Source organism: Mustela nivalis (genome assembly GCF_964662115.1).
Source record: "Mustela nivalis genome assembly, chromosome: 15".
Classification (NCBI taxonomy): domain Eukaryota; kingdom Metazoa; phylum Chordata; class Mammalia; order Carnivora; family Mustelidae; genus Mustela; species Mustela nivalis.
In genome coordinates, this window is record NC_139034.1 from 59,615,181 (window position 1) to 59,638,541 (window position 23,361).

Consider the following 23,361-nt stretch of genomic DNA (forward strand, 5'->3'; position numbering starts at 1 on the left):
TTTAAAAATTTTTAATTTTTTTTTAATAAGCATATAATATATTTTTATCCCCAGGGGTACAGGTCTGTGAATCGCCAGGTTTACACACTTCACAGCTCTCACCATAGCACATACCCTCCCCAATGTCCATAACCCCAAACCCCTTCTCCCAACCTCCCTCCCCCCAGCAACCCTCAGTTTGTTTTGTGAGATTAAGAGTCATTTATGGTTTGTCTCCCTCCCAATCCCATCTGGTTTCATTTATTCTTCTCCTACCCCCGTAACCCCCCATGTTGCATCTCCACTTCCTCATATCAGGGAGATCATATGATAGTTGTCTTTCTCCGCTTGACTTATTTTCTTTTTAAAGAAAAAGAAAGTCATCTATAGGTGACTTCCAATTATATGAACTGCCAAGTATGGATTATGTTTCTAGTTTAAAACCTTCTTTCCCCTCGGGCTGTGTTTAGGTATGTCTCCATGAGTCACAACTTTCAGGGAGACACCTGAGTGGGGAAAATAATAACTAGGAGTTTTGCTAGTTACTGTTGTTTCCTGAGTATTTTAAGATCCATCCAATTTTGTCTTGATAGATAACTGGTACTTGGGAATATTTATTACTTATTTCTAAAATCTTATGTTCATCTTCTATTTATTTTTTCGATATTAATGTAAATTGTCACTATAATAAGCAACTGGTTGTATAGCTGTGTAAGAATACCGAAGGATTATTCATGCGTTCGTATCTCGCGCTTTCAATGCCCATTGAGTTTGTGGATCTCTGTTTGCACAGAACTGGTAGGGCTTGGCTATATGCCCTTACAATTTAAGCATTGCTGGATATAATTTATGTGGAAGATAAAACGAGTCACAGTGCTCCTATTTCTGGTTCCTGGATCAGATCCATAGCACCAAAACTAAAGGAAAGAGAAGATTATTGGAGTAGGTTGATCAGTTTAGATATCCTTTCCTTTTTTAGAGGCACAGATTATTAATACAATAGCTAAACTGAAAGACTCCTCTTTGAGGATCCAAGCTAATGTCATGCCAGGCTTTCAGGGAAAGGAGGGAATAATAACAATATAGCAATGCCTTTGATTTCTAAAGTGCTTTTCTTTGGAAAAGCTCAGAGTACAGCTTCTGTTTCTCACCTTTAATGCCCGTGCATTCCTAGGGCTGAAAAAGAGCCTTTTTAGTGAAAGCTGAAAAAATAGAAGCAATTATTAAATGATAAAAAAGAACCAAAGACTTGAAAAAGAGATCTTTGTCCCCAGAAGAACACAAAGAAAATGAAAATAGGTCAAAAAAAAAGAAAATGGAGGACTATGATTTTTAATATTAGCTAATAGCTCGATGCTAAACCTATTCCCCTCATCCTTCCCTTACACATTGGTTCCCTTCTCTCTTTTCCCATTCTCACATCTCCTGCAAGAGAATCTCCCCTTACTGCTGCACTCTTGCTCTCCTTTCTATTCTTCATTTTGTGAACCTTCATTTCTCCCATCACCGGACCGTTCCCAGAGATTTCATTTTCTCTCACATACCCCTGTCCGTGCTGCACATTTGAAACGACCACCAGACTTCCCCGCCATTGTTGGAGTAAGTCCTTTTCTTCAACTTTTCTCCCCCTTAACCTCTCCATGGCCTTCGACACCATGAAGCATGTCATCCCTCACCAGTTCCTTTCTCATAGAGTATCGAAAAGTCAAACTTAATTGTTTTGGGGTTGAAGACCTGTGTGGACGTGGTGTTTGGATTAAAATCTGTCACAGGCATGATGTATTCATTACAAAGTGTCTCAAGCTTTTTTACCAGCAGAGGAACCCATGCTATCATAGCTTTATCTATATTTACATGTATATGTATACTTATACCTATGACTACATAGGACTGTGTTTACCTCTATGTGTCTTTCTGTATCTATACCTATAACTATATCTACATCTAATTCTGGGTACAATTAACACAAGACTGGTGAGTTCAACTAGAGATTAAATGAGAATTCTAAAATAACCATATATTATAGCTAAATAAAAAAAGCAATTTCTTAAAACAGGTATCCTTTTATGTATGATATACGTTAGTCTTATGATGAGAGGTTGAGATCTGGGTGATCAAACAGAATTTTGGAGTTACGAGTTAAATATATTTGAAAGCCTCTTGCCTTTTTTTTTTTTTTTTTAAATAAAACAAGGTTAAGGAGAGAAGCTCTGATTCATGATAACAAGACATATAGCATTTAAAGTTTGAAACTTAAATAAAACCTTTTCTTGGTTTCGAAGGCTGCTCCTTGGTCATTGGGATGGAAATATTTTCTGACCTCTTCTTCCTTTTTTTGCTGAGAAGGGAAAAATCTAGCATCATATTTGAATGACCTCCAATGTCAACAAGGTTATTTCTTCTGAAATATTCTTATATATTTTTTTATAATTTCTTATAATTTCTTTTCATTTGAATTAAGACTGAATCAAGATTTAACTTTTATAATTGCTGTTCCGTGTTACTGTCGTCAGTCTTTCCTTCTACCTCTGGGATCAAATCTTTGCTTCACTGGTTTCCCTCCCTTCTATATTCAAGCCCCTTTCACCTTCAAAAATAGCTTCTTAGAAATTGATATCCGAGGGGGGTCTGGGTGGATCTGTTGACGGTGTCAGACTCTTGATTTTGGCTGGGGTCATGATCTCAGAGTTGTGAGATCCAGCCTTGGGTAGGCTCTGCACTGAGTTTGAAGTCTGCGTAACGTTCTAGCTCTTGCTCTCCCTCTGTCCCCCTCCTCCCCATGCACAAGTTCTCTCTCTCTCTCTTTCTCTCTCTCTCTCAGAAAAGAAAAAAAAAAAAAAAGAATAGCCTAAGGCCTCCTGGGTGGCTCAACTGTTTAAGCATCTGACTCCTGATCCTGAGTTCAAGCCCCACCTTGGGTTACCGGCTGGTCATGGAGCCTACTTAAAAATAATTATAATAATAATAATAGCCGAATTACACAAATCAGTTCAACGGGGCACCTTATCTCTCCACGGCAGCCGAGGTTTTCAGAAAAGTTGATGATACTTGCCATCTTTATTCTCTGGTTCCCACCATCATAAATTCGTAGAAGCAGCTCTCCTCCACGTCACAAATGACCTTGCTGATAAATTCTTGTTGACGTTTCACTCTCTGTGATTACTTGACCCTCAAAGGACATTACTGGCTATTTGTGCCTTTAGGAAATCTCTCTCCTTCTCTTTTGAGAAACCCCCCTACTCCACACCCCAAACGTACTCCTGGGTTTCCTTCCTCTAACCAATCTTTCTCAATCTCCTTTGGCACCTCATTATCCTATACCAGCCATTTATTGGTCATGCTCCTGAAGCTTCAAAGCTCCTCCCCTCTTCTCGTTCTGTATTCTGCCCCTCCACAGGTTATCCATGCCCAGGACCTCAATGACCACATGTGTGCTCTTGACTCCACTTATAGCCACTCCACACCTCTTTTCTGAGTGACTTTGGACAGCTAACTATGTGCTCAACATCTTCCCTTACATATCTCAAAAGTCTTGTAAACCTCACATGTTCAGAATGAAATTCCTAATTTTCCATACTAACCTGGTGCTCTATCTCAACTAAGAACACCATCTTTCAGCCCACTGACACTTGAAAACTTTACGTTATTTTTGACACTTTTTTCCCTTAATCACCAAAATCCAATCCATTTAGTAAATCCTATCAATTTATCGGCAAGATACCTCTAGAATCCATATGCCTCCATTCATTTCTATTATCATATCTTTTCTGGACTACAGTAGTAGCTACCTAGGTGTCCTCCCCTCAGCCATCTGGACACGCACTCCCCTAATCTCTTCTCTACATTAGCTGCCTGAGCAATATTTATAAAAGAATAATTGAAATTAAGAGTCACTTATGGTTTGTCTCCCTCCCAATCCCATCTCTTAATCTCACAAAACAAACTGAGGGTTGCTGGGGGGAGGGGGTTTGGGAGAAGGGGGTGGGATTATGGACATTGGGGAGGGTATGTGCTTTGGTGAGTGCTGTGAATTGTGTAAACCTGGCGATTCACAGACCTGTACCCCTGGGGATAAAAATATATGTTTATAAAAAATAAAAAATTATATTAAAAAAAATAAAATAAAATAAAATGGGGAAAAAAAAGGATAATTGAAACATATCTTCCCCCTAAATAAAAATGACTTTTCATTTTTCTTAGAATAAAGACCCAAATCTTTAGCACTGACTACTGCCCTTACCTGGCTTCTATCCCTCATAACTCCCTTTTGCTCTCTTTTCTGGTCACATAATCTGTTTTAAATGCACCATATCCCACCTTCTGTAGACTCTTAACATAGAGTTCCTCTCTGCTTAGAATCCTGTCATTTCCCCCATTTGGAGGCACTTACATTCTTGTGGCCATGTTTTCATCTGTCTTCTTTTCGAAATATCACTTCTGCCTGTTCTGTCCTCTCTGCTTCATACTCACTCAGGTATGGAAGACGGCAGCTTCCTCCCTTGATTTGTCCACACACCCCCTGCATAAGATTTCAGTAAGACGTGGGATGGCAAAAGTGCCAGCAATACATTGTAGAAGCCCAGCCCAAACAAGGTCAAATGTCATGTTAGAAATTCCTGTTTGGTAGTTCTTGGTCACACCTGTTACGGGTTATTTCTTCTTGGCTGAGATTTCTCTGCAGGCCTGATCTTGTCGCTCTTTTGCTCAACAGCCCCTCACTCCTTCTCTCCTCCATCTTTCTTTTTCTCTCCCCCTACCCCCCCCTTCCTTCCACCCCTCAAATGTCTATTAATTATTTATGCAGGCAGTTCAGTTCTCTCTTTGCCGTGCCAGGCTCTTCTCAGAGAATCTCATCCCCATAACCAAGCATGATGATATATTCTCTCTTTGGGAAACATTCTATGCTACTTTTAAAAATAAAATTATTTTCTTGTGTCACAATAATATAAACATCCATTCACCCACATTTAAAACATCAAAACTGTCATTGGCCTATCTCCTTTTTCTTTTTCAATAGTCACTGTAATGAAGGTGAGGGACTTGGGTGCCATTCAAGAAAAAGGATATGACCACGGTGGGGGGTGGTGGGGGCAGTTGCATACTCTGAGCCTTATTTGAATGACACTTTGATAGATTTGTCTGGGGAAGGAGTCACTCCCACATAAGACTTTCCTAAAGCTACTGCACAGGGGCCACCACCCAGAACGGGAAGAGGGCAAGGGAACTCATGAACGAAAGGAAGATTCACAGAAGGGCTTTCATATCTAGGTGATGCCACTCAGCAGAATGGAAGGCAGTTCTGGGTCAGAGAACTCTGACAGGCAGCAGCAGTTGGAGGTCTTTTATGGCTCCCAAAGTTGCATAGCATGGACACAGAAGAAATCTCAACACAAGATCAGCTGTGGGATCATGAGAAAAACATCAACATACTCTGGGAACTCTGATGTTGTAAAGAAAGTTTCTAACAGGATTCAGGGAAGAGGTTCTGAAAGAGGTGTGCCATTTGGAGAGGAATTACATAATACACAGGGTGATTTTAAGCCCAGTGATGCCACCAATCAGGATAGGAATAAACAGGAGTGGAATGGGGAATACACGGTTGGTTTTAAGAGGCTGAGTTTTGATTGGAACAGGTAGGGTCTGTTTGTGGAGGTGACCACCAAACAGTGGGAGATGGGGGAGGTGCTCAGGCAAGACATTTGTGCCACAGACCCAGGTTTGGAAATGATACCAGAGATTTAAATATGGTATCTTCAGAAATGGAGAAAATATTAAATGAGAAGAGAATGAAAGTTGAACCTTGATGTGTGTCTACACATCAGGTGGTGAAGGAGGAACCAGAAAATGATACTCTCTTACAATTGCATGGTAAAGGTGAAGATCAGTATGAGATCAGTTAGCAGGGATGCAGAGTGAGTGGATGCTGTCTACATCCCAAACCAGCCCAACTTTCAGTCTAGTATGAATCTCACTTCCACCATAGCTTTCTCAGTCCAAGGAGTTATTTTTGTCATCTGAACTCAAAAAGCTTATTCTGTACAGTCCTCACTTGGCAATTAGTTGCCCATTACCTTAGAACATTACTTATTTTCATGGTATACTCATTAATGAATGGTATCATCTTATAATTCTATGAGTCGTCCATACAATTTTATCCATAGTAATTTGTTAATAAGTACATATTAATATCAATTTATCAATGAATTGTAGAGCGAGTCCTTGAGGGTATAATAAACACAAAGATTGCAATAGCCACAAAATATGTGGAGACATGGATGGGGAGCCAGTAGAGGTTGTGTTTGAGGTACAGTAGGATAGGCAAGAGAAGCCAAATACAGAGATAAGGGGGGGATGGAGCCGTTCCAAGAAGAAAGGATTGCAGGACAAAGGTTCTAATGCCAGAGAGTGTGGTGTGTGTGTGTGTGTGTGTGTGTGTTTGCATGTACATTAATGTGTGCACACATGCACACACACCCATGTATTTGTTCACGTGTGTGAAACTATGGGACTTCTATCCAAGAGGCATTATCTGCATTCATCCTCTATTAGTTATGTTTAGTGGTAGCAGGAAATCTAGTAATTGCAAATTCAATGTCATATGGAAAAATGTCTAGATATCCATTTGTAGATATTCTATGATAAGTTTAACTATCTTTTCAGAATATCAGATTTCTTTTTTAAGAGTTAGTGGTTTGCTGTTCTGTGATTTGAGCTCTGAGTGTATGCTAGAGATTATAAAATCTATAATAGAAAATGCCAATGTCATCACTATGGGTAATTGTTTGGTAAGAACCAGTGAAGTCTGCCTTTCCTACTTCTTTTGCTTTAGGATGTGTCAGAAAGCTTGACGCAAAACGAATTGTCCCCAGTCATTTGGATATGTCTTCAGATTTCACGTTCTTAAACTTTTCCTCATTTTTGAGTTCTTCAAAAGAGTGATTACATTTGCCAAGCTTGAGCTGGGTCATGGATAATAGTCTCCATTCGTGAGAAATATTCCATCACAGCACAATGAAATGTGGACACAGAATTTCTAGGAAGTTGATGTTGAAGTTGCTTCTGATTCCAGTACCAACCATTAAATATATTCTCTTTATGATACATTTAAGGGCATCTATGTGTTAAAGTGACTTAGAGATTCAGTGGTTAAATGGCATGTGGAGCTCATTTAAGAAACTCACTGAAGCTGACTTAAGGTAGTTGCTTAACAGACAATATGAATGTTTACGATGTTACCCATTATGGTGATTCAAGACCAGCAATTAAGCCACTGCCAGCACTATCACTACCAAAACACCAATGTGCTTTTTTTTCTGGAATCATTTCCAAAGATAGAGAATAAAACACATAGCTTCTGATAAAGTTAAAATAGTGGAAACTCACCTAACAAATTTGTCTAGGAAATTACCATATATTTAAAGGCTTGCTATGTACTTTTATAATTTCTCATCCATATTTGTTTCAATCTTTTTTCTTCAGTGGATTTCACTTTCAGTTAGCTGGTTGGTGGAGTTGAAGGAGGAAAGAAAATCCTGATTGAGATGTGAGTTGCCATGGCAACTTTGCACTAGTTATATTTTTCTGTCTGTAACTATAAATGGTAAAATGTAACCTTTCTAATTATACTGCTACATTTTTAACTCTATTGGTACCAAACACTCTGCAAAGTTTGTTGTCATGGTATTAAATCAATATATTTTATTTTTTATCTCAACCAAATTCTTATATTAACTATTTTATAAAAATGGAATCTGTTTCATAAAAATGAAGATTCTAAGACCATTAGTAAAATGTCAAAGTACAGTGAGTTTAAAATATTATCTGAATGCCTAGAAATACCCATTGTAGGGACACCTAAATGGCTCTCAGTTAAGCGTCCTGATTCTTGATTTTGGTTTAGGTCATGATCTCAGGATTGTGAGATCCAGCCCCTCATTGGCTCCAGGCTGGATGTGAAGACTTCTTAGGATTCTCTGTCTCCCTCTGCCCCTTCCCTTCCTGCACGCACGTATACTCAAGTACTCTCTCTGTCTGAAAGAAAGAAAGAAAGAAAGAAAGAAAGAAAGAAAGAAAAGAAATACCCATTCTAGACATTCAAAATAATTAAAACATTAACCTGAAATAAGGTTTTGAAAAGCTTTATTTTTGAATAGTGTTATTTGACTAGAATGAGGAGAAAGCTAATTCAAAATGTGTCAGCGAAGGGCTTAACCTTTAGCATTGGGTTAGTTGCTTTTTTTCAGTCCTATGAGGTCAACATAGCTTCTGGTTTCATAACACTGGCTTTAAGTAACTCATACATTCAAACAACAACCAACAAAGTCATCCTTGCTTTCCCCCAGTCTAGATTCCAACAGCCCTGATCCCTTTGAGCCCCCGTTGCTTCTCCTGCTGCTGGGGGAGCCCCTCAAAGTATAATGAAGTGGGGGATATTCAGGTTCTGAAGCAGGGACAAAGAAGAAGCTGTGAGAATCAGGATACCTATGAACAAGCCCCCTGCCAAGTTGCAGCTCCCTCTGCACCAACCATAAAAAGGAAACAGTTTGATTTAAAAAAAAAAATTATTTCACCCTTTAGTAGTATTGTTTGAAGGTCTATCAACTAGAGATTATAAATCTCACCTCAGAGAAAAGCATGAAAATTCTAAGATGTTAAAGGGGCTGTCTCTGGTCATCTAAACCTTAGTGTTAATGACCTAAATCATGTTTCTTTCCTGTTAGAACTGGGCAGAGTTGGGACATGCTGAAGTATGGTGGCTTGAATTTCATGAACAGGGCATGGCTTTAGAGCAAGAAGACAGGGCATCCTGGGTATGGCGCAGTGCATGTGACAGAAGCATACTGTGATGTAGGAACTGGGCTTCCAAGTGCCTAGGAGGAGGGCAGTGGGAAAAGTGGGTGAGGGGGTGCAAGGACCCCATTTTACTTAGGACTATCTGCACATGTGGTGGCACTTCTTTGTCTTCTGATCTTTCTTCCTCCTATGTCAGGAATATACAGAATATTAAATACATGGAGTCCCACAGTATATGTAGCCTTTTTGATCTTGTTTCTTTTACTTAGCATAATGCATGTGGAATTCATCCATGCTGTTCTGCTGTATGCATCAGCTGTTTATTCCTTTTCATTGCTGAGTATTATATGGAGCCACGCAGTTATTTATCCATTCACCTAGTAAAGGACATTTGGGTTGTTTTGGGGGGGTGCTTCAAATGTTCTCACACAGGTTTTAGTGCATAGATGTTTCTTGGCATGATCATTTCTCTTGAATAAATGCTTACAAGTGGGATTGCTCAGTCATATGGTAAGCATATGTTTAACTTTATAGGAAACTGCCAGCTTGAAAAGTGGCTGTACCATTTTGCACCCTACCAGCAATGCATGAGATTTCAAGTTGTCTCACTTCTTCAATATCACTTAGTATTGTCAGCTTTTTTTTTTTAAGTTAAAATACAACATATTATTTGCTTCAGGGGTACAGCCTGTGAACCATCAGTCTTACATAGTTCATAGCACTCACCATAGCACATACCTTGCCCAATGTCCATAACGCCCCTACCTCCTACCAGCAACCCTCAGTTTGTTTCCTGAGATTAAGTCTCTTATGGTTTGTCGCCCTCCTGATCCCATCTTGTTTCATTTTTTCCCTTCCTTCCTCCCATGACCCCCCCCCCCCAAACCCTGCCTCTCAAATTCTTCATATCAGAGAGATCAGATGGTAACTGTCTTTCTCAGATTGACTTATTTCGCTTAGCATAATACCCTCTAGTTCCATCGATGTCGTTGCAAATGGCAAGATTTCAGGTTTTTTGATGGCTGCATAAGTATTGTCAGCTTTTAAAAGAATTAGTTTAGCCATCCTAATAGGTGTGTAGTGTAGCTCATCCTAGTTTTAAATTGGATTTTCCTAGAGACTAACAATGTCAAGCATCTTCTCACATGCTACTTATCATTTGTACATCTTCTCTGGTGAAGTATCTGTTCAAATCATTGGCCTATTTTATTCAGTTGGTAGTTTGTCTACTTACTGTTGACTTTTGAGTTTTAAAAAGATGATATACTGCTTTCAAGTCCTTTGTCAGGTATGTGATTTGTGAATTTTTTCTCCCAATGTGGCTTATATTTTTCATTCTCTTAATAATGTATTTTCCAGAGAAAAAGTTTTTAATTTAATGAGGTCCAACTTATCAAATTATTATTTTTTTAATGAATTGTACTGCTGGTGTCATATCTGAGAACCCTCTTCCTAACCCATGTTACAAAGATTTTTCTTCTGAAAGTTTTATACTTGTGTGTTTTATATATGTTTATAATTTTTTACTTCACCTGATAATAATTGGGCTGTTCTTTTTTTTATGTCTTTGAGAAAATATCTAAGGACCAAAAGCTTCTGTGAATTCAGGAATACTTAAAATTTTGTGACACTTTATGTCTATTTACCGGAAAATATTGACATTTTTCTTATAAAGCTGAGATGAGATGCTAATTGAAATTGTATTAACCACAATTGCATCTATGTACATTTGATAAGTGCAGTATATAACATGAAGGTGCTTAGTCTACAGCAAGTGCTCGGGGCTCTGTGAGCTGAAGACGCCTTGCAATGACCCTGCTTTCCCACAGTCACGTGGGACAGATCAGGACCTATCTTCTCCTTTAATAAAGAAGCAGAGGTTGAGAGAATCAGCTGTCTTACTAGAGACAAATTGAGTTAGTGGCAAAGCTAGTCTACAAGCTAGGTCTCTGGAATTTAAGTCCTGTACATGCCCTATTGCTAGGTTATGGTTTGTTGAAATGGCCCCTGGCCACCAGGAAATGAGACTTCATTGCAGTAATCATTCTTTTGAACATACACCGCACATTCAATAAGCCCTTGGGAGCAGGGACTGCCCCTTTTCTAGTTTTTAAATTTTGTTCTGTGTTGCTATGTGTCCTAACATTATACCTGGGGCATCTGTGGTATAAATGCTCATTAACAATGCCGTCCTTGGGCAAGGAAGCAATGCAGGACAATCTTTCATTATTAGATTTTCCCTGGGAATATCAAAAAGAGTATTGGTTTAATGCAGTACATTATAGAGAAGCACATGAGATTCAACATTAGAAAAACTAAGTTGGAACCCTGGTTAGGCACCATGATGCAAGGAAAATTATTCAACCTTTTTGACTCATTAGAAAAAAACCATTTTCCAGGGGATAGATGTATGATTGGACTAAAATAATGTTTGTGAGAGCTTGGAAAAGTTAGCATGGCACTAAAACTCAAAAAAATATAAGTTCCATCTCCTTTGTCCTTGTTAAAAATTCTGTGTGTGGGAAACAAAGACTAAGCATAATGGGAAGTAAAAACAAAACTCAAATTAAATATTACAGTCATTTATTCTTGGTTCAAACCTGGGTGTGTGCGGCAGTAATGAAATGCTCTTCACATAGGCAGACGAACAGAAGTCACAGAGCCAGGCATGTGGTGCAAAAAAGCCATAATGGAAAGAAGTGATCTTTGTAGCAGCATGTGAAAATGAAGTAACATAAACTGCTTCACAGGGTTATTTCTATTAGTTCTGGCCTTTGGGCTTTTATCTACAAATTTTCCCATTTCTAGTGAAAGCTGCCTTTTTATTCCTGGAAGTTATTCTTAACAATAATAGCCATTAATGTGGTGGTGTCAACCCTGCAAAGGGTCTTGGGGGCTTGAGGGAAAGACAGAGGGTAGAGCCAAGGGTCAACTCATCCAAGCTTAAACATTGCATCTCAAAGCGGTATTCAAACAGGATCATACCACATCCATGTCTCTTGTTTGCTTCTCTTCAAAACATTCCCGGCCACAGCTTCCTGCCTCGCTCTTGCATTTTAATCCCCCTGCTTGGCATCCCATCAAGCTCCTGGCATGGCATGAATGACTTCTCTCATTGCCCCTAAGGGTTTGGGTTCTGTCATCTGTGGCTGTCATTGCAGAGATGCAAATGAAAGCTCTTTTGAGGTGAACGGAAGTCAATGTGGCATTGCCTAGCCCTGGCCCAGCGGGGGCCTGACTGCAGCACCCTCGGAAATAAATGTGTTCCTCTGCTTCTCTTGGCCTTCACAACTGCTTGCCCACCTTTTCTTTCTGGGTCATCCGCAAACCATATCTGCACCGTGTCCCCAGCTCTACTTCTCTCCCCGTGTCTTGTTTCCTGGATTCACCCGGTCGATATTTACCCACCTCTCTGAGGGCTTAGCCACTGTAACATGGAAGAAATGGAACTTTTTATCAATGTGATTCTGGCATAAGCAAAGTTTGGCACCATCCTTTTTCTCCTTTTTGCAATCCTCCTTTCCATCATTTTACCTCTCTCTTGCCTGTTCACAGATATCCAGTGTCCCGTGCAGATTTACTAGCCAGGACTGACCCATCTTCTTACCCCTTTCCTCTGCCCCTGGAAGAAAAGCATATAATCAGCTAATCCACGCAGATACACAAAAGACACATTATCACTTGTGATATCCCATTATTCCCCACACAGGGATATTTTTTGAGAAGAGGAGATAATGGTAGTTCAAATAAAATAATATCTCATTGTAAAATCTAGCACTAAACCAGAACAGGGAACTGTTTTTTTTATAAATTGTTTTTGCTAAATTTGAACAGATTTTAGAAGTTTCAAGCCCCTCTTCACTACTCATTTCCTTCCTTACCAAATAGAAATCCAGCCTATCACCCCCTCTTTCAACACCATCTTTAATTTTTATTTGTTTTTTTTTTTTAATTTCTTTTCAGTGTTCCAGAATTCATTGTTTATGCACCACACCCAGTGCTCCATGCAATACGTGCCCTCCTTAATGCCCACCACCGGGCTCACCCAACCCCTCCACCTCTCTCCCCTCCAAAACCCTCAGATTTTTTCTCAGAGTCCAGTCTCTCATGGTTTGTCTCCCCCTCCAACACCATCTTTATTGAGCACCAAAATCATACACAATCCTAGTACTTGGGATATAACTATCCTTCTAGGAACTTATAGCCCAGTATAGAGACAGAAAATTATTTGTAATCCAAAATAGTGAGAGATAGGCCATAAAGAGGATGTACTATGGGGAGACATAAGGATATATCCAGCACAGCTTTGGTACCACCAGATTCAGTAATGTCCAAGCCAAGTCTGAAGGGCAAGAAGGAAGTATCCAGGGGAAAGGGAGAAGCATGTCGGCCAGAGAGCAGAGAGCACATGGTGGTGGGGTCGTTAGGAGTGCAAGCATTTTGGCAGTTAAGTATTGGGTTCCCATGGGGTAATAACAACCACAGCACAACACATAGAGCGAGCACTTAGTGTGAGCCAGGAAGAGCTTAAATGCTTTGTAGGCCCTTCTCCGGCCTTCAGTGCCGCTGTCCACACAAGAGCCAGGAGAGCCACCGTGCTCTCCGCTCTGCTGCTCCACTGCCCGTCACCCAGACAATCATTCCCATGCTCTGCTGAGAAAGATTTAGAACTAATCACATCATGTCCTCCATCCCTATGGCTACGGATTCCCCCAGGAGAAGCCCACTCTGATCGTTGCTTGTCACCAGGACTAGTCCCACAGAGCTCTGTCCAACACGGAGCCTAACCTGACCTAACAGTAGCTTAACCACTCAAACCTTCCACAGTACCACCCTGGATGTGTCCACTGTTCTCATCACAACTGGCTGCTCTGCAGTCTCATCTGTGGCTCAATGGCACTCTGTTCTGTTGGGCTCTCTCAGAGGACTCACTTCCACAAGATCCAGAGGAAGTGGAGAGGTCTAGTTTGCTCCTCTTTGCTACTGCTTATCAATTTTAGCTTTCTCCTCCCTAGAACTGCTCCATCTTCTTGAAATCGTGGCATCAGGAGCGCCTCTTCCTCATTGCAGTCATCTGTAGGTCTCAGAGTCACTCACCCGCACTCTTTGAAGATGCTGGCACCAGGCTCATGGTCCGTCTCACATGTGTCTCCTGTCATAATGCTCGGTGATTTCCAAATCCATGTGGAGGATCCTTCCCCACTTTGACCTCTCACTTTCTTGATCTTCTCTCCAATAATTTGTCCTTTGTCCTCCCTTAGCCACCCATAGATCGTGCCCTTCTGAATAACCACACAAATTTCAAAATCTTCCCATTCTGCTTCTACTTTCTATCTGCTCCATTCAGCTCATTCTCACCAGTCCTCTGATTCCAGAAGTTTCTCAGCCTTGTCCCCACCAACCACCAATCCACTGACTTTTCACATTTCCTCTCCCCTCATATCCTCTGTTCCCTCCATGTCCATCTCAGATCCCATGGTCCCTCCTTGTCATCACTTCCTCACATCCCGCTTCCCCTCCTTCACCACCATTCTCTTTGTTGCCCTCACTTGGCTGAATTATTAACTTAGTTAAATCCAACTCTCGGTTTCCTCTGTTTCTGCCCCCTAAGCTGCTGAATGGGCCATTGGAAAAACAATGGCAACTAGCTTTAATTCCATGACCATGAACCATGACCACAAACCAGTAGCTGAGCTACTGACACTGCCCAAGGATTCCTAGCAAAATTTGGCGGGGTCGAGGGGAGGTGGTGCTTACGGAGCCAGATTATCCGCTTTGTAGAGTACCTAATGTAGAAAGCTGCTAATAAATGTTTGTGAAATAAGATCATGGTCTAATTTAGTCCTGACAACATTCAGCAATCCTATGAGAAAGGTCATTACAATAAAGAGATGGAATCAGGTTGACCCATTATCACATAGCTCTGACAGTTCAGACAGCTGGACTCCAGAGCCTACGTGCTCACTTAGCATGCGGCAGAAGCCAGAGGGGTACCTGGAGTCGAGATCACAAATGTACTTTAACTAGGTATGGAATTTAACAGGGAACCACTAGGGTGGTAGCGGTGGGGGTGGGGGTATGACATGACCTGGGAAAGGTACTGACTCCATCCAAATGATGGACATAATTGCCTGTCTGCAGTTCCTAGGTTATCAAATCACACTGGCTCAGAGTCTGCCTTGGCTCTTGGTTGGAAAGTTTAGGCTGACAGTATATACTTGCTTTGCTAGCAGCAGACTGGCCTGTGCTGCCAATATTTAAGTCAGATTTAGTTAAGAGCTTCAAATCAACTTTATCTTGAGGTCTGTAAAACTGAAAACCTTTCTTGCTGTTTCCATAGCAGCCTGATGGTTGACATAATTCTTAAAGAAGATTATATGTTAATGCCCAAGAACCATTTACTATGCTCACGCGCTGCTGACCCAAAATGCCACAGCTTGAGCTGGATAGTCTAGCAAAATATTAAGCTTTTAAAAGGACACATTATATTTCAAACTATAGTGAGAGGGGATGGGGTTTCCAAAAATCTGATTAAATGAACTTTGAAAATACCCACAATTTAAATATTTGACTCCTCTTAAGTTTAGTGCTGTATAGACTCTAGCCTTTCAGCTACCTCGCGCAAAGCGGGGGTGGGGGGTGCGGGGTATGGAAGATGCATGAGTTATTTCCATATAGGCCGTAAGTACATTTGGTTAATAGATGCTAAAATTTGCCATGTCTCCATGGTGAAATGAACTGCTGTTTTCTGTTTTAAAGGGAACCAACTGTTCACCCTCCAATACCTCCAAAGCCCAGTTCTCCTGTTTCATCTCCTAACCAGCTGAGACAGGAGAATAGGTGAGACCTGGCGTTCCAGAATCTCTTGCTCAAATGAAGAAATTAAAGAAATGAAAGCAAATGAATTGTGACCTGTTTTGTGCAAAGTGTGGGTATGTTTTGTGCACATATTCACAGAAGAAGCACTTATAAAGCTTTTCTAATTGCCAACACAAGTGCGTATTTATGTTTGCCTTCGAATACTTATAGCCACATCCTGTCTTATGGATACACCTTCAAGATAGGAGCTGAACAGTATTCATGTCCAGAAAATGTTTATCCTCTGGTTTCTTCTAATTTATGTATGAGGAAGCATTATTTAAGGAATCTCTTTCTTTCTGTCCCTGTGTATATATACACATAGATATAGATGTATACATATATAGTATTTAACATAGATAATCTAGATAGAAACTGTGTGTGTGTATGTGTGTGTACACACTTAAGTTTCCCATTAAAAGCTATATTTTCTAAAAAAAAAAAAAAAGCTATATTTTCTGATGAAAGATGTTCTTAAAACTTTGTGTTACTTCTCAAACCTTCCTTATTTTAGAAATACTTCTAGGTAGGTTTTTAGTATTGTTTTAGCTAAGGAATTTACAATTTATTTCAAAACTATTGCAATTAAAAAATGTTCTCTGAATCAAGGGAAAAAAGACAGACTTGTTTTTTCATTTTGAATCTCTGACATTCTATAATTAATACTTAGAAACAAATTCAAAGATCTGAAAAATTTCCCACGTGTTTCTGTTAAGCTGTTTAGTAATCTTGAGCTGTTTTTCGAGACGTACGTTGCACATTTCCATTATCATTGTGAGATTTTAAAAATATCTCATTGAAGACTGAGTACATTAGATCCGCTTGATTGCCTGCCTTTGATTCTTTTGTATTTTTACATTTTGATGGTGATTTTTGTTGACAACATGAAGGAAAATTCTAGAACTATTCTTTGGGAAGAGGGTAACTTCAGCTAGGAAATGCTGACTGGGCAGCAGAACTCTGTAGCGTTAGGTGTTAAGCCTATTGAGTTAAAAACCCAGGTCTGAATATCTATTCAGTGAAACTTTGCAGAATCTGAAATTTTGTCCTTAGGGTGAGAAGGTATTACTTTTCCTTTTAATGAGCCAAGAAAATACTTCTTCATTGAATTAATGAAAGACCAAATTTATAACTTTTTATTTGTGCAATGATTATAATTATACTCTTAAAATAACTGGAGTTTTTTATCTTATATTATTTTTCCTTTTGTAGTATTGAGCAATTAAATTTTAATTTGAATAGGAATTTTTAGGGGTCCTTAAATACATTGGCTTTAGTACTATCGAAATTCTAGTCTAAAATCAGCAACTCTAGAGCAGTAAGCTTGTGTAAATTTTTAAAAAAGCTAAATTTCATGGGAGTTGGTCTAATCCATTTTTATTACTTTAATTTCTTTCTTCTACCAGTGATCTTAAAAATAAAATTAGGACAACTTGCATGTTTTAAACTCTGTGATTACTTTAATCACAGTAAGATGATTTTAATGAAAGAATATGAAAGGGAAGTGTTTCCTATGTAATTAACACATGTTCTCAGGAGGACAAAAAATAGTTGAATATAGGTTTTTGAGAACAAGCAAGAGTATATAAGTAGGTCAATCAGATACTTAGGAAAATAACAGATAAAAACCTCATATCATAAATTGTGACAGAACCTAATATCATAAACTTATTCTATTAACTTTGTGTATTAGAAACTTAAGGTATTTCCCATCTTATCTGAGAAAATATATTTTTGGATTGTATTCAAATAGATTAAGTCTTTAAGAAAAAAAGCATTCATTTGATGCCCAATAACGAAAAAGAGCCTTAAGAGAGAAGTATGAAAATGCTTTATTGATGATTGGAGACTAAAATAAGATGAACATAAATACATTTAAGACAGATATTTCTAGATATATCTAGTGGTTGAAAATATATTAAAAGAGATAAGCTAAACTACAAATTACAATAGAGTTCAGAATTTCAAATAAGAAATGGCTGAGTTCTAGCCAACCAAAAGAGCTAAAGTGAGGTTTGTTATCTCAAGCAGTGCTATTGATCCAACACTCTGTGATCTTTTTGAACATGAATGTTTCCTTAAAAATTTATATTTAGCAGAGAAGTGTTTTTATTACCTAACAGATATTATCTTTTACTTTGAAAATATAGGCAAATATGTCCACCTAAACCAGGTGTAAATACAGAAACCAACAGATCTGCTGAAAGAAATATAAGGTAAAATGATCTCTATTTATATCTATGTAATTGTTGAAGTAATAATGTTTGTCTTATTAGAATACTTAAAAATATAAGACAATCAATAATAGACAAAATCAGTCCTCCAGCTGGCTTCAATATAGCGGGTAATTAATATTTTTATATGTACCTACAGAATTTTGTTCCTTTTATTTCTATTCTTAGCTTTACATTAAGAAAGCAACCAAAATTGTCTGAACATGATAATAGAATAAAATAAACCCCTTAAGAAGGGAAAATTCCCAGCACTTGGGAATCAGGTCCCAAGGTCTGTGATACAGTTGTGCTGATATTTAAATGAATAGGTGTAAATATGTCATTTTACTGAACTTGTTCTACAAAAGCTTTGCTAGAATTGGCTGTATAATAAGGCCATATCCAGCTCTACCCACATCATCAGAAAAAAGGCTTGCAAATAGTATTGATCTTTGGGTAAGCTTTCCCCATAATAGTCCTGATTTATGCCCATTGTCTTACTCATCCTATCTGGTTCAGTATAGATTTTGGTTATATCCTGGTTTGATTATTTTTTTTATTTTTTAGGAAAAAAAACAATTTTTATGTTTTATTTTTTAAAAATATTTTATTTATTTATTTGACAGAGAGATAGTGAGAGAACACAAGTAGACAGAGCCATAGGCAGAGGTAAAGGAACAAGCAGGCTCTCTGCTGAGCAAGGAGCCCTATGTGGGGCTTGATCCCAGGACCCTGGGATCATGACCTGAGCCAAAGGTAGCCACTTAACTGACTGAACCACCCAGGTGCCCCCCCAAAAACACTATTTTAAAAATTAGTTGTAAATAATGCTATTCTATAGGTTTATGATAAACCAGTTTTTAATTATTATGGTAAAAATATAACATTAAATTTACCATCTTATCCATTTTGACCAATGATTTTTCAAAGTTCAAAACTTGTGTACTTTTGGGGTTTTTTTTGTTGTTGTTATCTCCCCTGATTCTCAGAAAAGTCCGAGTTTGAAACATACATCACATGGACACCTTACCTTTGGGGAGAATAATATTTACCTTGTACTTAGTAACTTCAAGTACAACCACATCTCAGCATTTCCCAAGCTGTGTCCCATGTGCCCCAAGATGTCAATGCATGTTCTGTGAAAGAAGGATTTCATGGCCGACCCATTTAGGAGACACAACAAAGTAGAGTTCTCTATCGCAGGATTTCTTCAGAACCTTCAATGTGCTTATATACATTCTGAATCTCCAAAAGTTGGGTATATTTCCTAAATTTACTTGACTGCAAAATTCTTTCTTCATGGAACCCTATTAACCTTCTATGAGACATTGTTTGTGAAACAGTTATTTTTTAATAATTTTTATTTGTTTTTTTTTATTTCTTTTCAGTGTTCCAGAATTCATTGTTTATGCACCACACCCAGTGCTCCATGCAATATGTGCCCTCCTTAATACCCACCACCAGGCTCACCCAACCTCCCACCCCTCTCCCCTCCAAAATCCTCTGTTTGTTTCTCAGAGTCCACAGTCTCTCATGGTTCATCTCCTCCTCCAAATTCCCTCAACCGTCTTCTCCTCTCCATCTCCCCATGTCCTCGTGTTATTCCTTATGCTCCACAAATAAGTGAAACTATATGATAATTGACTCTCTCTCTGCTTGACTTATCTCATTCAACATAATCTCTTCCAGTCCCATCCATTCTGATACAAAAATTGGATATTCATCCTTTCTGATGGAGGCATAATACTCCATAGTGTATATGGACCACATCTTCCTTATCCATTTATCCTTTGAAGGGCATCTTGGTTCTTTCCACAGTTTGGCAACTATGGCCATTGCTGCTATGAACATTGGGGTACACTACACTACATCTGTATCTTTGGGGTAAATACCCAGTAGTGCAATTGCAGGGTGATAGGGAAGCTCTATTTTTAATTTCTTGAGGCGCCTCCACACTGTTTTCCAAAGTGGCTGCACCAACTTGCATTCCCACCCACAATGTAAGATGGCTCCCCTTTCTCTACATTCTCTCCAACATACGTTGTTTACTGTTTTGTTGATTTTGGCCATTCTAACTGTTGTAAGTTGGTATCTCAGTGTGGTTTTGATTTGAATCTCCCTGATGGCTAGTGATGATGAACATTTTTTTAATGTGTCTGTTAGCCATTTGTATGTCTTTATTGGAGAAGTGTCTGTTCATGTCTTCTGCCTATTTTTTGACATGATTATATGTTTTGTGTGTGTTTAGTTTGAGGATTTCTTTATAGATCCTAGATATCAGCCCTTTTGTAGTGTCATTTGTGAGTATCTTCTCCCATTCCGTGGGCTGCCTCTTTGATTTGTTGACTGTTTCCTATGCTGTGAAACACAGTTCCTAATTACAGGAACATCAGTGAGGATGTTTCCAGTTATTCCTTTCCATGATCACTAGGGAGATTTGTGTGGATTCAACCCCTCTATGTTAGGTGCTTCCAAATACCCTGTAGTTTAAAATGCACTTTCCCTTTGGAAGCTTAAGAAGACAGACGCTTTCACCACATGTGAGGGATGAATTAATCATCTGGACATGTTGCTTAATGCTCTTTGGCTCTGGTCAAAAAATCTCTGAACACACTTCTGTGTTTACCTGAGTAGTTAACTCTGCTTTCTTTTCCATATCCTCTAAGTACAGAACTAGAGAGAAGCCAAGGTGTTCAGGAGAAACTGTAGTTATTTCAGTGAGCACTAGATGGCAGAGCCAATGCCCAGTGAAATGACTGCTGTGGGGCGGGGGGTTGGGGGAAAGGGGGGGAGTGTGCACCTGCATGTGCCTACACCCACACCTGCAAACCCCATGAGCTGATATGATAGAACTATTTCTTTTTTTTTTTTTTTAAGATTTTATTTATTTATGTGACAGAGAGAAATCACAAGTAGATGGAGAGGCAGGCAGAGAGAGAGAGAGAGAGAGAGAGAGGGAAGCAGGCTCCCTGCCGAGCAGAGAGCCCGATGCGGGACTCGATCCCAGGACCCTGAGATCATGACCTGAGCCGAAGGCAGCAGCTTAACCCACTGAGCCACCCAGGCACCCGATAGAACTATTTCATATGCAGTTAAACTCAATAATTCCTGAACACATGGACTATTGTTTTCTTTACTGAAAACATAAATTTCAGACAACCTCAAAGATATCTGTACTGTACTATCATTGACTTGTGTTTCCTTTTCATCCTTTGAAGGGGTCAGGATCTCGAGAACATCATCAAAGTGGCCACTTCATTTCAGAAAACTAACAAGGGGTAAGAGCTCAGAGCTTTTGAGCTTATGTTTTTCCTTTCTTTATGTTTCAAAAAAGCTTAACCAGTACCTTTAGAAGTTCCATATATAAACAAGATCTCCATGCTGTTTACCAAATATAATTTAAAAGAAGAAAGAATCAGTCTCTTTAGATAAGTGTCCCTGAAAAGTGTGTCAGATGGACATTTCCAGTACTCTTCTTCCTCTGCTTTGTCTTTCGGTGATTATACTCATCTCCTTCACCTCAGCTGTTTGTGGTTTTGACCTTGTTCCAAATCCATGTCCTGTATTTATGTTGCTGGCTCAGATCTCAACTTACCTGTCTTCCCAGAACCCTCGCTAGAATGTCTTAGGCCATATTTACCTTCCTTCCCAAGTGCGCTATTTCCTAACTTCTTTCTGTTCTCTCCTTCAGCCAAGCTCACCTCTCTGGAATCATTCTTGATTCTTCCATGTCTTTCCCCTCAATGTAGTATCTGCCATATATGCATAAAATGCCTAAAATTCTCCTCCTGCCCACATGGCCTCACCCCAGTTCAAATCTGCATCAACTCCATCATAGATTATTAGACTAGCTATCCAGATTTACTTACATTCCCTCAGTCTTTCCTAAACCATTTTTTAAAAGATATTTATTTATTTATTTATTTGAGAGAGAGAGAGAGAGATCACAAGTAGGTAGAGCTGTAGGCAGAAAGAGAGGGGGAAGCAGGCTCCCTGCTAAGGAGAGAGCTGATGCAATGCTGTGTGAAAGCAGAGGCTTAACCCACTGAGCCACCCAGGTGCTCCTCCCAAGTCATTTTAAATTAACCATTTCCTCTCCTAAGCCATCACTGCCAGAGTTTTCTTCCTAAAATTCTACTGGAACAACTGTTTCGCTCCCCACTGCCCATTTAATTACATTTAACCTTTGTTAACTTGGCTCCTTCCAACCTAACATTCCAGAGTTATTTCTGACTTCGCCTTTACATTTACCTCACATGCAATGCCAAATGAAACCACATTCTTCCTACGGTTTCCAAATACCTTGCCTTTGCTTATGCCATTCCACCCACAGGGCCATTTTTCCTAGCCTCGAGGCCACTGTGTCAATCCCTTCAAGCCCTACCTATTTTTCAAGATCTGGATCAGATATCACTTCCTCTGTTGAGTCTTCCCAGAATGATTCAGGGAGATGGGACTTCTGCTTCTCTAAGTTATTAGAGCCCCACTATTTATGTGTTAGAACAACTAATCATATTTGTTGTTATTTCATGGTATCTATATAAATACTTCATCTTTTCTATCATCTCTTTAATCTCTTTGGGCAAATATTTTGTCCTATTGACCATAAGTCATTTGCAAAGTCTGACACAATGCTTTAGGCAAAGTAGGTGCTTACATAATAGATTATGGTAAAGAATGATGAACAGCAGGAAACCTGGAGTATAAACATGCCATAATTTAAATCACATTCCTACAAAAATCCTCCTCACTCAGTGGAATTTAGCAATGCTAAGTGTGATTAGGTAGTGCAGTCTCCGCCAAAAGGCCTGAGAAAAGAAACAGAAGCGACAGGTAGTTCTTCTGTGTACATGAAACTCATTGGAGCTCTGAATCTGGAAGGGGACTCCAGAAAGTATCATGAGTGTTTCGTTTCCATTTTTCTTGTCGAAGAGCCTGGATCTCTTATTTTTATCGATTTGCACTTATTGAGGTAATATTTTGTTTTTAAAAGGGATTGAACAGTTTTTTGGTGAGTGATGGGGGTGTTTGAAAGAGAGACATATGAGTAATGCTGAAGAGAAATTTGGTTTGGCACAAAGCCAACAAAAACAAGAACTATAGTTAGTTCTGTCCCTTCTGTGTAGGCACAATAAACTAATTCCACAGCAAGATGCATTCTTCACAGGAAAAGGTTACTGCTCTGACAACAGCCAGGGAAAGTGTCTGTTAGATCGACACAACCAACTACCATCACTGTGGGCCATCTGTGGGGACTAGAAATAACTTTTAATCCCCTGAGCTGCTCTTGGTGACATTCCTGTGTGAAGTGGACTCCTATCTGATTAAGAACATTTAATTTACTACCCATAAGATGGTGAAATTTAATATCCAAAGCTTTCCTTGATACAAGGTCATTTTAAAAGTCCAACTTCCTAGTGAGAATATTGTCTCCATTTTGTTTAATTTACCACAGAGTGTCTTCTCATGATTTATGCTCATTCATTTGTGATAAACATGAGCAACCCTAAATTCTGAT

At 39.2% G+C, this 23,361-nt stretch overlaps 1 protein-coding gene across 29 annotated transcripts in view; it reads left to right on the forward strand.

Annotated features, from left to right (window-relative positions):
- The window catches only part of SCEL (sciellin), a 329,124-nt gene that overhangs the window by 257,808 nt on the left and 47,955 nt on the right, over positions 1-23,361 (forward strand). For all 29 annotated transcript variants that reach the window (XM_082701429.1, XM_082701418.1, XM_082701430.1 and 26 more), the window contains 3 exons: positions 15,532-15,612; positions 17,781-17,846; positions 21,062-21,121. In XM_082701429.1, coding sequence (XP_082557555.1) covers positions 15,532-15,612; positions 17,781-17,846; positions 21,062-21,121 — 207 coding nt within the window. The remainder of the gene's footprint in view (positions 1-15,531; positions 15,613-17,780; positions 17,847-21,061; positions 21,122-23,361) is intronic.